Source organism: Danaus plexippus, chromosome 27, assembly GCF_018135715.1.
Source record: "Danaus plexippus chromosome 27, MEX_DaPlex, whole genome shotgun sequence".
NCBI classification, from domain to species: Eukaryota; Metazoa; Arthropoda; class Insecta; order Lepidoptera; family Nymphalidae; genus Danaus; species Danaus plexippus.
In genome coordinates, this window is record NC_083555.1 from 417484 (window position 1) to 430656 (window position 13173).

The 13173-nt window shown below is 32.2% G+C and overlaps 2 protein-coding genes across 2 annotated transcripts; one reads left to right on the plus strand and one right to left on the minus strand.

The window, feature by feature from the left end:
- Window positions 1–519: 519 nt before the first annotated feature.
- LOC116775510 (pro-resilin-like) lies at window positions 520–2545 on the plus strand. The gene is made up of 7 exons (XM_061525121.1): window positions 520–615; window positions 692–753; window positions 886–975; window positions 1133–1467; window positions 1561–1646; window positions 1857–1991; window positions 2167–2545. Exons 1-7 carry the CDS (start codon window positions 610–612, stop codon window positions 2296–2298), a joined length of 846 nt encoding a protein of 281 aa, XP_061381105.1. The 5' UTR covers window positions 520–609; the 3' UTR covers window positions 2299–2545.
- A 1920-nt stretch (window positions 2546–4465) lies between these two features.
- Window positions 4466–11015, minus strand: LOC116775775 (uncharacterized). The gene is made up of 13 exons (XM_061525150.1): window positions 10874–11015; window positions 10358–10372; window positions 9898–10051; window positions 9539–9732; window positions 8994–9194; window positions 8578–8730; window positions 7848–8058; window positions 7411–7583; window positions 6834–7086; window positions 6068–6219; window positions 5703–5862; window positions 5023–5126; window positions 4466–4892 (listed from the first exon to the last, which is right to left on the minus strand). The coding sequence occupies exons 1-13, from the start codon at window positions 11002–11004 to the stop codon at window positions 4820–4822; spliced, it is 1974 nt and encodes a 657-aa protein (XP_061381134.1). The 5' UTR covers window positions 11005–11015; the 3' UTR covers window positions 4466–4819.
- Between the last annotated feature and the right edge of the window lie 2158 nt (window positions 11016–13173).

Sequence of the window (13173 nt, forward strand, 5' to 3'; positions counted from 1 at the left end):
TATAGTTTACTATGATCGACGGTTAGCATTTTCGTGAATACTTTTCTTATCACGTGCTTAATGAATAAGTGTCTTTGAAATGAAATGATGTTGAAGTAGAGCACACCTAGCAGACATTGCATAGTTTTGGTCACGTGTGAAAGGTGCTCTACTAGAAACAAAGTATATTTTTTGAAATGATACCTAAAATTTCTTATATAAAGGACTATTTCCTTTAAAACTAAAAACAAAGTCTTAAAAATATTGTCTTCAAAAAAAATTCTCTATTGAAAACAATTCATAATCAGTATACCAACGAAGTATTGCTATGAGATACTTAATTATATTTCACAACAGTTTCTAAATAGAAGTGTGAACTTGGCGAATGTAACGATCACATTACAGTTTATTATGATCTAAAATAAGTAGAGTATCTTTCGAGGCCTGCAGTTACAATTCAAGACGTTCATCTTAAAAGCTTCAACAGATTGACGAGTATATAAGACGATCGACACATCTCCAGCATCATTGAACACACAACAACATATCCAGTAACAGCGGCGCTAACAACGACTCATCATATATTAACAGAACGTACAAGTTCACCGAACCAAGGATTCCTTTGACAAAATGAAGGTGTGACGTTTAATCAACAATAATATTATTAATCATTTTATTTGTAATATATTGTCTAATGTCATATTGTTTTCAGTGTTTCATAGTGTGCTCGTTACTCGTAGTGTCGTGTTTGGCGGAGCCACCAGTTAATAACAGGTATGTAACTAACTTTCAAATAATAATAATATCAAAGAATATTTATATCTTAATTATCTAAAAGGATTGTAATATATATTTAAAAAATAACATTTTTGAAAATGTACAATACATTACTTATAATATCTCCAGGTATCTTCCTCCACAAGCGAGGAACCCGTCTCCCTCTCAGAGTTATGGTGTTCCCGGATTCAGTCAGAGACAGGCTGAAGCTGTCTTCAGGTAAATTAACAAATCATAATAATAACAACAATTTTCGTGTCTAATTGATTCTTCTAGATGAACTTATGCTCAAAAACAATCCAATATTCTTATGGTTTTAAAAAACCGATTGTGTAATATAGAAAAACATAGTTTCCAAATCTATATAATATTACAGAGGACGTCCTTCATCTGCCTACGGACCACCTGCAAGTATCCGGAAACCAAACTCTCAATACAGACTACCCAAAACTCCTTCCTCTCAGTATGGAGCACCGAACAACCAATACCAAGGACAAAAGCAAGCACCCACCGGCCAATACTTATCACCAACTAGCCAATATCAAGCTTCTGTGAATCAACATCCAGCTCCGAGCCAATACCGAGCACCAAAAGCACAATACTTGCCATCTGTAAACCAATACCAAGCACCTTCCACTCAATACGGTGTACCAAATCAGGCTGGACCCAATGGTCCCTCTCAAGAATATGGAGCTCCTGGATTTGAAAGAAGTATGTTGTAATTTATTTAATTTGCTTCGCAAGTAGATATATTTTTTTGTTTCTTATTATATTCCCATTCTTATATTATAAAATTTATTTAAGGCGGTGCTGACAACAAATATGACAACCAGCAAAGCAGACAGTACCTCCCTCCCAGTGCTCGCGGATATGATGATGGAAGCAGTGGAGTGAGTTTAATATCAGACAAAAACTTTAGGGATGGATTCAATCAAGAGTTGGAACAATAGAATACTCATTAACAAACTACTAAAGCGCATAAAAGTATCTCCCACACTACTTATTTCTTTGACAACATCTTTTTTTATCTCTTTGTATCATAATTCCACTTTTTTCAAGTATCATGTCTAAGTCCTTATAATAATAACCTTCATTAACAGGAGCCTGCAAACTACGACTTCGAATACATGGTCCAGGACGCTCCCTCCGGCAACGACTTCGGACACCGAGAGTCACGACGAGGGGACCGCGCTGAGGGAGTCTACTACGTCGTCTTACCTGATGGAAGGAAACAGGTTATTTTTACGAACACAACTTTAAATTATTGGTCATATAAAGATTGTTTTTTGTTTTTGCCACAAATCAACCAAATTGAAGTAGTATTAAAAATTAAACGCCTTAATATAAAATGAACACAAGAATTATTAATATTGATAATTATTAATATTCATTGTAAACACTTGTCACTAGACTGTTGAATATGAAGCCGACCAAGACGGTTTCAAGCCCAGGATCTCATACGAAGACGTCGGCGCCGGATCAGGCTACGACAGTAACAGACAAGCGGATTACAACAACGATAACACCAACGGACCTTATTAGAAGACTAAATATAAAGAAGCGTTTTTTAAGATTATTGTTTATCTTTATTTGATAGAGAGAAGGATCTTTTTCCCTTCCTCTAACTGATCTGTAAATAGTTTTTATTCTAAATGACGACAAGCAATGTTAATGGATACCGAGTGTCTGTATATTTAACTTTACTTCTATCTGTACATTAGTCTAATTTATATTTAAAGGACTTTGAGGAGTCCAGTTATACCAAAACATTTCTATGTTACGGTCTTTATTTTTGTTAAAGATCTCGTATGTAATGTATTTATGTAAATAAATTAGAATGAAACATTAAAGTCATTTTTAATTATAATAATTAGGAGTTATTATGAATAACTTTTTAAAATTATAATAAAGCTCGCTAAAGTTCCTGTAATTTATCGATTATGGCTATTATATAATAGTAATTAAAAAATATATTTTTACGAAGCTAGTGACATCGTTTGATTCCAAAAAGATTTATTTTTGACTGAAATTACTTGATTTTTTGTTTATTACATTAACATCAAAAGTAAATCAAAGTGGGCTCTTCGTTTGTTTGAGCCTTGTAAGGAAATCGATACGTTGGATGTTTATTAAGTCGTGTTATGTCTAGATGCATTTCTTTTCAGTGTATCCCACTTCGAATATCTCCAAACCTTTTCATTAACTCGTTTTTATTTATATATACTTCGAGGGATACATTTTAAAATCGATTCATTATCGATTCATTATCTTTATTTGTAGTTGTGTTTTTTCAGAACACGTACCATCAGGTACAAAGTCTTATAAATGTCATTACTGTCAAAGGAGATTCGGTTGTCGTTATTCTTAATCAAATTACTGTGTTTGAAAAGATTTTATAGTGTGCAGTGATTTAATGTCCTGTTTAAATCAGAGTGGTTGAGAGTATTTCAAAGAGAACCAAAGAATCAGACGGCTGAGGTCTTGGAGTCTGCTCAGCGATTAAACCCACAAGCCCTTACCTGTGTAAGATTGGCATACCGAAGTACAATTTGTCTTCTGGTGGAAACCGCAGATTAAAATAAAATTCGTACCCCTTCTCCTCATTATATAACTTCAAGATAATATATCACAACAGAGTATCAGAAAAATAACAGAAAAGGTTCATTTAAAATCATATATTTAATTCCATTTTGTAAATCAAGTTCATTATTATATTTGTGGCTGTTGATTTGAGAATTCTTACCAGACTAGATGTAGTGAAATCAAAGAGGTGAACCACGTGACAAGAAACTAAATCTATATTAAATTAAATATATATCATTTATTTCTTCTATTAATATTTAATAACAAATCAATTTTTACTTTATTTAATAAATTAATATTTAAAATAGTCATAACAATCTAGATATCATTAAAAATATTTACATATTGTTGTAACATTTTGTATATACTTAAAAATGTAATCCAAGATTTTCGCGTGTATTCATTTAAATGACTAAGGTTTTCGGAAAATTCTACGCGTTTTATATATTTTTTTTAGTTATATAATCCCGGCGTTTCGGTTCGTTTGCAGTGAAGTAATCATCTGTATTTAAATTGGGATTTTTTTTAAATTTCAATAGAGAAGTTGGCAGGAATTTATTTTACACCACATAAAAAAATATAAAATAACAAGTAGGTGATCACACCGCAGGACCTCAGGACACAAACAGAAAGCGTATTCTGCGTGCATGCAGAGAAAAGGAAATCCTTGGCGGTGGATGATAAATAACAATACTTAATGATAGACACTTTCATCCCCTCAGCCCCTGATCACGGTTACTGGAAAGGAATCGTATCGTCGGGATCCTGTAGTCATAAGATAAAAAAACGCATTGTATCCAAAAAATCTACTTTCATTTGTACCTAAAAAGTAAAGCCTACGGAATAACAATTAAGTGGGAACCAACTTTGAAAATTATATTGGGAACACAAGTTTTATGTAAAATTATAATGTACTCGAATTTAAAATGAAAATTGTAGTTATAATAAAAAAGAGAGTTATTTAAGATTATAACGAACAACAAATAAAGTATTACAAAAGGAAAAAGATATAATATAAAAGTCGAAAGTTGAAAGTTAAAACATGAAAGCAGATTCAGAAATTCTTAGTACGAATAAACTGATAAAATGTTTGAATTATTTTTGTACGTACTAAAATTAAAAAGTCTTTATTACCTTACCGAGTTATTATATTGATAAAAATAAATAAGAGAGACAGTGACATATACCGATAATACTTTAGCCACGGGTCACTCAGGTACACTAGCACGGGTGCTCGCTTGAAACATGCACTAAATACATACTTAGTAACAATATCATCTACATTGTCACAAAAACAATACTTTGTGCCAATTATACAATATTATATAAGTTGTACAAGACAGGGGATACATATTAACAATCACAGCAGGGCATTATCTTAGAGTCGCCTGCAGAATCACGTTACTCATTGATGCAGTATTAGGTTATCATATATTGAACGGTTTTGAAACATCGCAACACAATATTTTGTTGAAGAAGTCTAGTGACGACAGTAGCAGTACATGTTGAGGTGCGGGTGAGTGTCGCTGATGCAGCTCGGCTCGTTGTTGTAACTGCACATTATGCGTTCTATTATTAAATTATCTTCTATTATATATATATTAAAAAAATAACTGTTTTCGTTATATATAATGTATTGCACGTCATTGGAGACAAAATGATTTCAATAATTCCGCCACTTACGCGTTGGTCCTTGATATATCTCTTGAATTTATCTCAAACCTGTTCTCGTTGATGAAATAAGTCACTAATGCTTCGTATTTACCGAGACCAGGTCCTACTGCGATCTGAAATTAAATATATATATATGTAACCATCGGCCTTTCAGTCATTTACAATTCAGCCACGAATAACTGTTACTGGTTATAATTTATATCTTCTAATAAACTTATATAAATATATATAAAGACAGTGAAATCAATAAAACTTTATCTTAACTGACTTACGTTTTTTTAAATTTATATCGATGATGGAGAAAATTATTAATAATTTAGACTTTTTCGCAATCAGCAGTACACACAAATAAAACATAGCACCTTAATATTTTTTTAAAATTATCCCATTGAAAACTGTCAATATCCCGAATATTATATTTTATAAAACGGAAATACGAATCAACCATACATGGCATAAAAACAGTTAAAGAAAGATCTCCTTTAGGAATCATATACATTGATCTTTATCACACTTGTACGGATTTTTTCACATTAAACTACAGCCGTAATCTAAAGTATGTCTTATAATATTTTTTTAATTTGTCCGATCGGGTGTAACAACGATGCTAATATTTCAAAAGGGGCTATATAAAGCATAAAAAAACTATCTTATCAGTTAAGAGCTTCAGGTTTTATACTCCTTCATACCTTGAGCTGGTAGTTTTCCCTGGTCTGTTTCACTCTGTTACCAAACTTGCCGACATATCCGTCTTGATCGCGAGCCTCGACGAAGGTCAGTACACCGCTGTTGGGCCGCGCTCGCATCACCCACGACACCGACTTGAGCGTGCGCACCGCGCATACCGACCTGGGGGTGGACGGACAGAATAACGATTGACATGGCAGTGACGTTATGGTGGCTCTTATAATCATTATGGGACACGGAACTACTCCTCTTCAACCATGATCGTTCAGAGAGTGCTATAGCATTTAGCAATGAGTATTTTTGTCTACTTAGTTTGTATGGAAAACAATACTATTAGTACATCGTCTTCATTGGTACATATACCGACCGCCTCTCCTCAGTGAGATGATTGATAAAGTCGACCAGCGCTTCGGCCGTCCTACTGAACATGACGTCATCGTCCGACACGTTCTGCCAGGACAGACAGGAACACCAATGAGCCTCCACACCGGCCTCGCTACACGACCTGTTCTTTGGTATCTGGAGAAGAACATGTGATCAAGTATAAATCAAGTTCTGATTCTTAAAAGCTAAGCTATGGCTTTCTGCTTGTTAAGAGTATGTTATGATAAAGGTGGTGGATAATGACCACAGAGTTGTAGTTTCTGTCAGAAAATCTGGATGTACCAGACTTTACAGGAAACATTACTTTACAACTCCTAGTTTCTGATAGGGAGCTCTCAAAATAGTACAAAGTATAATAAAATTTTCTAGACAAAAAATTAAGATATAGTAACACTCACTTAAAAAAATATTGATCCTATAGTTGATAATATTATTGCAAAATCAGGGTATTAAGTTATATATGCTATACTAATAAAATATGATACATTGTTCTGAATAGTTTTGGCTCCACATTGATTTTAACTAATAAGATCTCCACATGAGTACGCGAGTCTGCAATATCATCACATAAAATCCAAGCTATTTGGAACTACATACGTCAAATCAAATTCCTATACAAACTATAGAGTGAAACTTCATTGCTATGGACTGCCTAGAACCCGAACCTAGGTTCGAAATATCGCGTTCCAATTGTTTTGCAAAACTATCTTGCTATCTCGAGTTGATGAATGATATTATAATGTACTGACCGGTTTCAAAAGACTAAGTCCTCTGGTTAGGTCGGCTCCTTTAACTTTGTAGGGGTTAGTGAACTGAGTCAGGTCCAATACATCTAAGACCGTGGCGTATATGTCGTGAGGTGTCGTCAACACTTCCGCGTTGTTCTTCAGATTCTTCTCCGCCTCTGTTCTGGTCTTCGTCAATTTGTCTGGTAGTCTGATCGCCATGAGCGGTAATCTCTCTTCGAATTTCCCTTGAAGAGTATCTCGAACATTTGCGTACCTGATTTTATGGTAAAAATGGTGTGTGAAAATCTTATTCATTTATAATTCCTGGGGATCTCTTTTACAATTCAAGATATATATTTCTTTTTTCAGGTATATCAGTTTAGTTACTCAAACGCGTTATGTTACCGAATAAATTGGATAAAAATTTTATATCAAAGAATGGAGAGCACTATTAAAATATATATGATACTTTCTTGATCAAATCTCTAAAACATCAGGCCGTAACGAAATATAAAAGATTCGAGGCAATTCGATGATTATTCAAGAGTAAAGCGAAATACTATGCTTTCTGTTTATTTGAATTTTTTATGAAATTTACCTTGGTCCATGGTCCCCCATGACAATCAACAAGGTGTCCTCTCTATAGCGGTCGTGGAACCTTCTAAGATAATCTGCGGTATCATCATCAGCGATGGATATCATGTTGAAATCATCATGGGATATGTCAACTATAAACGTGAAAGCAAAACGTTTTCCATCCAGACGGAGAAACTGGGAAGAAGAGGAACATAAGGATAATAAAACTGGAAAATAATATCTGACTAATGAAACTAGGCACCGTAGGAACAACTAAGTCATTGTGTCAGATAAAATCTATAAAGTATTATTGTAGTATATACTTCAATAACATATATATTTCATTGAAATTATGTTTAGATAATGAAAAAAACAAATATGAAATTAAAGAGCTGTAAAAATGTGGATCAATCATAATATGTTATTAAATTTAACTAATAACTTATAATTTCCTTGCACCTGATCCGTAATATCCAACATCAGTCTATACTGCGGCGTGTCTCCCACGCAGTATTTGTTCTGGCTGCTCGTCCACCACTTCTTGCCACCGTTCGACTCCTCCATGTAAAACGACAGCAAGTAATGATCCGCAGGTTGCTTTTTGAAACCATTGAATCTGTACTGAAATGTACCTATCCAGGGCATGTCTTCAAAGAATGCTGTTCGGTAACTGAAATCATACATATTATGTTTACGTCAAACATATCTCTAAGAGTTGATAAGTTTGTGATGCATTTTGATCGTATGAAGATAATTATGATTTGTACTAATGTTATGGAATGAAGTAAAATAAATTGTCAAGAAAAAAACTAAAAGACAAAGAGAATTTAATCTATAATTAATTAAATAATATCATTTAAAAAATCCAAAATATTTTAGGTATTCAAGATTTGCTGAAGGCAATTACTTTTCAAAATACATTTTTTTTCATAAAATCGGTCTTACTGTTCTTTATTATTGACGTTCGTTCTTTTCAATATTTTCAAAGTTTAGGATTTCCATGTCCAATATATATATATTTTATTATCACGTCCATACACGGGCCACTATGAACATAATACATACATACATTACATAATCAAGTGATTACCTCAAGATAAAGGTAAAAAACACTCGGTTGATCTTAATTTTCATTACAGCTCTCATTATATTACCCCAAAAAAAGTATACGCTATCCACCACGTCTCACCCCTCATCTTTCAACTTATAGAATATGAAGGGCATGGAGTCCAAAGTTCTGTTGTTCTTCATCTTCTTCCTCACGTCCGGCAGCTCCAGCTCTGTCTTCCCCGTCAGGATCGGGAACAAGGCAGCCGGCGTGCCATCGCCTACTATATTGTACCTTTTATATATGATATATTTAAAATTTTCTAGTATTACTATGGAAATACCGACCCTTATTATCTAATAAGGGTCGGTATTTCCATAGAATTTCTCGTGAGAAACATATAGGGTAAACGAAATGGAAAGCTGTTTACAATGTAGGATTTTGGTTTTCTTATAAAATTTCTCATTAAAAAGATGTAAGTAAACTCAAAAAAAAAAGAATAATAAAAATTCACTATGTATTGTGTCATTCAAGAAATTTTATTAGTTCACACGTACCCATTCAAAATCGTAGCTCCCAATATTTCCTTTAAAACTTTATAGCTCTTCGGCATTCTTCGTATGAATCCGTTTTTGGCGGTAGAGTCGAATCCCAGGATGAGAACGTTCAAGGAATTACCTCTTCCCTGCGTGGAGAGTTTTGCATGGCCAGTAGAACGCAAGCCAAGAGAGTGGCCGATCCATTTGGAGGGGAGTATGCTGGAAGAACATGAAAACATAACATCTTTTAAATCATCATGAAAACAGAACTTCTTATTAAGATTTCCATTAGTAACATCATTCAAATTGTCACGTGATGTATATTATAGGGAAAATACTGAATACTGTTGGAAATAAAATGAATAGCAAGTATAAAATATATGGGAATTCCTCATTAAATAAAAATATATATCCTGACCATAGTGTAAGATCTCACAAACAGCGGTGATACTATAAAAATTAAGACAAATCGATACTCTTACCGTTGTTATGATTATCGAAAAGTAATTTTAACTATACTTTCAATATCAGCGCCATCTATTGCCTTTAATATATAATCTCACCTGTCTCTATGTTTTCCCGAACACTTAATCTTCACGTGATCGCTCTTAGTGAGAACATATTCGTTATCCCCTCTGACCTCTACAGGAGGTCCTATTGTATATTTTTGGTCACTCTCATATATTATGTCTTGATATGAACACACTATGTTATCGGTGGTATTTAATATTTTAGGAACTACCCTACATTTGGTTTGCTGAAAACATATATTAATTTAAAAACATATGTTATATACATAGGATAGTGATTTGTTTTAATTGTTTTCGTGTTAAATATTCGTGTGATATATGTGCTATTTTTTAAAACAAGATTTCTAAATTTATTAAAAAAAAAAATGTCTAATTATATAAAAATAACTCACGTAACATTTAACCCAATCCGTTCCCAAACACATAACCTTGGGTATATCCTTATCAAACTGCGTGACTTCTTTCGCGAATGGATCTAACCTGGGTATCTCACATCCGGAACCCTTGTCCAGTTTCAGAGATTGTTCTAATTGTCTATCCATATACCTGGATTAAAAATATCAAACGGTTTTTTCTTTCTAAGTTCTTAATTCTAACTATTTAATAACAAAATTAAAATATTAATAAAATATGGGACTTTAACCTAGAAAATAAACTAGGTTTATTTATAATTTAATAAAATAAGAAGATATCACCTAACCGATATTGATAAAATTATGTACATCGCTGTTATTTAATTCCAATTTTATTAACCCCTTCTCATGTATATAAAAAGTTTTATAATTATACGATACAAATACAAAGTATATTGTACGCTAAAACAGAAATACCTTAAAATAGAGACCTACTTACTCAATAACAGGCTGCCTGAAATAGAACAGGATATATAATAAATCAGTCATCAACATAATTCAAATACGCTTACACTATAATAAAAACAAAGATTATTATCATTTATAATTTGTTGAAACAAAATGTAGATACATTAAATTTGTGACGCAAAAGCTCTTGAAAATATGAAATATAATACTGTATTATTATTATTAACTATTAATAATATTACTTATAAATAAGAAAACATTAAACATATTGAAACTACCCACTAGTTCGGACCGTATCCACGGTTGTTATTACAAATCGAATTGCGTTTTGTAAAATTAAAACAACCCAAATATTTTTTCGTTCAAACATAAAGTGTCTGAAATGTTGCATCAGAATCTTTTTGCAATCTTTAAAATAAGCCGAAGTAACTAGACAAGGAATTTAAAGTTATATTCAGGATAAGTACTTTGAACTGCTACTGAAAAATTCTGCGACAACACCTCCAATAACGCTTTTACACGTCAAAGAGCTATTAAAATTACACACCGTCTCGTAATGTCCAGCTTCTCCTCCCTTTGGAAACCATAAGAGAGACTCATGTGGTATACTATAGAGGCGGCTATGAAAATTATAATGACAATTTGATTCCTCCTCGACCGATACCATCGTTTAGGCATTGTGACAGACATCTGGAACAAATATATACATTCATTACAATACTTACTTCTCTAGATATATACTCGTAAATAGAATTGAAGTATCTGTTTGTTATTCTGAAATAACAGCTTCTTACTGAATACATTTCGATGTATAAGCGGCGCATATGCTAAAATAATATCTACCTGTTTGTTTCGCCGAATCTCAGAAACGATTGATTTTTTTTTGAGGTGACTTAGGTTACTTGCAATTTAAGATATCTATTAACAAAAACTGTACCCGCATATTTCAGTTATCTTAAAAGTAACTTAAGTTACCTAGAGACAGTAAATATATTTTGCAATTCCTCCGTTTTTACAACGACCTAAGAGAATCGTTAGCAAATGTGGCCCATAAAGTTTGTTAATGCTTGTTTACGGAATGCTTGGAGATATTTTTTATTGTTATTGCAAATTAATATTCCTTCAAGCATAAATAACAACATGTTTTAATATTTTCACCAAACACTTTACTTACATATATACAGTTAGTATTCATATTAAATTTATAATTATATTAATATTCTATTAATGCTTTTTATTTTACACTCAACATAGAAGTTAATGGTCTAAGTTTATATCTCTCATTTACTACTCCATTATATTATGTGGATTATCTATTATTAGAAAGATTTCTCTAAATGATTATAATGTGGTCATATTACTTAAGTTTATATAAATAATTAGGAGAAGCACCTTCGCTTTTCCTCGCTTCGCTCGAAAAAAAATCATTTTTCGGTTTCGGCAACGAACCATTTTTTGGACATGGGTGCGTTTCCCGGCTTTAAAATTAAAATTAGTGGTCCGATCAAATTTTTTTTGACAAAAAAAAAATATACCACTCAAAATAACTGGGGTATGGAACAAAAAAAACCTCGACTCGGTGCATGAAGATTTATCTCGCCTGTATAGCATGATATTTAAAATTTTCACAAGGATACGTTTAAAATAAAACTATGTGTTAAACCATTCGGTGTAATTTTTTGTTAATAAACGACCCTTTCATCTCATCTGCCCGTGATCACGTTTGCTGTTATGTAACCGAAACCTCAAAAAAATTTGAAATTAAAAAACAAACAGTTAAGTTTTTCCAAAAAAAACATATTTTGAATTTTATTTTGCTCAATTTTTAATTTATTTTAATTTTAATTTTCTTTCATAATATGAAATAATTTCACTTTCATTATGAAGTATTCTGTATACAAAAAAAAAATACGTTTTATGAATTTTAGAACTTATTTACTGTGTAATATTTAAAAAAATAGTTAATAATATTGTTTTTCATAATGCTTTAAGCGATAGCGCAAAGTAAAAAATTATACAATAGTATTTCTGGAGCAGAATAAGCGTTTTACCCCCAAATGAGCTGGTCATATTATGATGTTTTTGATTATAATATAGAAAATATGTTTATCATAAATAAATAAAATAGTCAGCATGTAATTCTTGTCTTGTTTGATTTAGCGATTGTATATTATTTGATTATTATATCCTAAGGGTGGACAGTTAAAAAAAAAAACATAATGACACTATAAAAACAGACGGAACAAAGGTCTTATCAACTAGTGACGATTTCAACGACAACATCATACCAAGGGACATTTATTTTGTTACAGATTGTGGGACTATTTTGGAAAAAAAAAATCGCTTTAATCGCGAGTTCATGTTGACAATGAAATTATGTTTTTGAAATATAACTAAGTGATTTTTTTTTTTTATATATTCCCGACGCCTCGATTACAGTAACTGCGATCACTGACAAACGAGATGAAACCGTCTGTTAGTTAGTCTTTGTTATTTGTCATCTATCGCCAAACATTTTGTTTCTACGTATATCCACAGTTTTTAATTGTGAATTAATATTTATAACGGATTAATATTTATGTATTGTTTAATTGGAGGTATGATTGATCAGTGATCTTAAGAAAAATAATGTTATATTTAAAGTAGTTATTAATTGAAAAACTAAAATTTTCCTTCGATATATAATTACGTAATACAGTGTTTATGCTTGTCGTTTTTCACCAGTCTATAGGGAGATAAAATTTGTATAAAAAGTATGGATAAACTCACTGCGGACTGAGATGAGATTGATCTGTAATCGAATTAATTTAAAATATTTATTGCTAATAACGCTATTTAAACCAATGA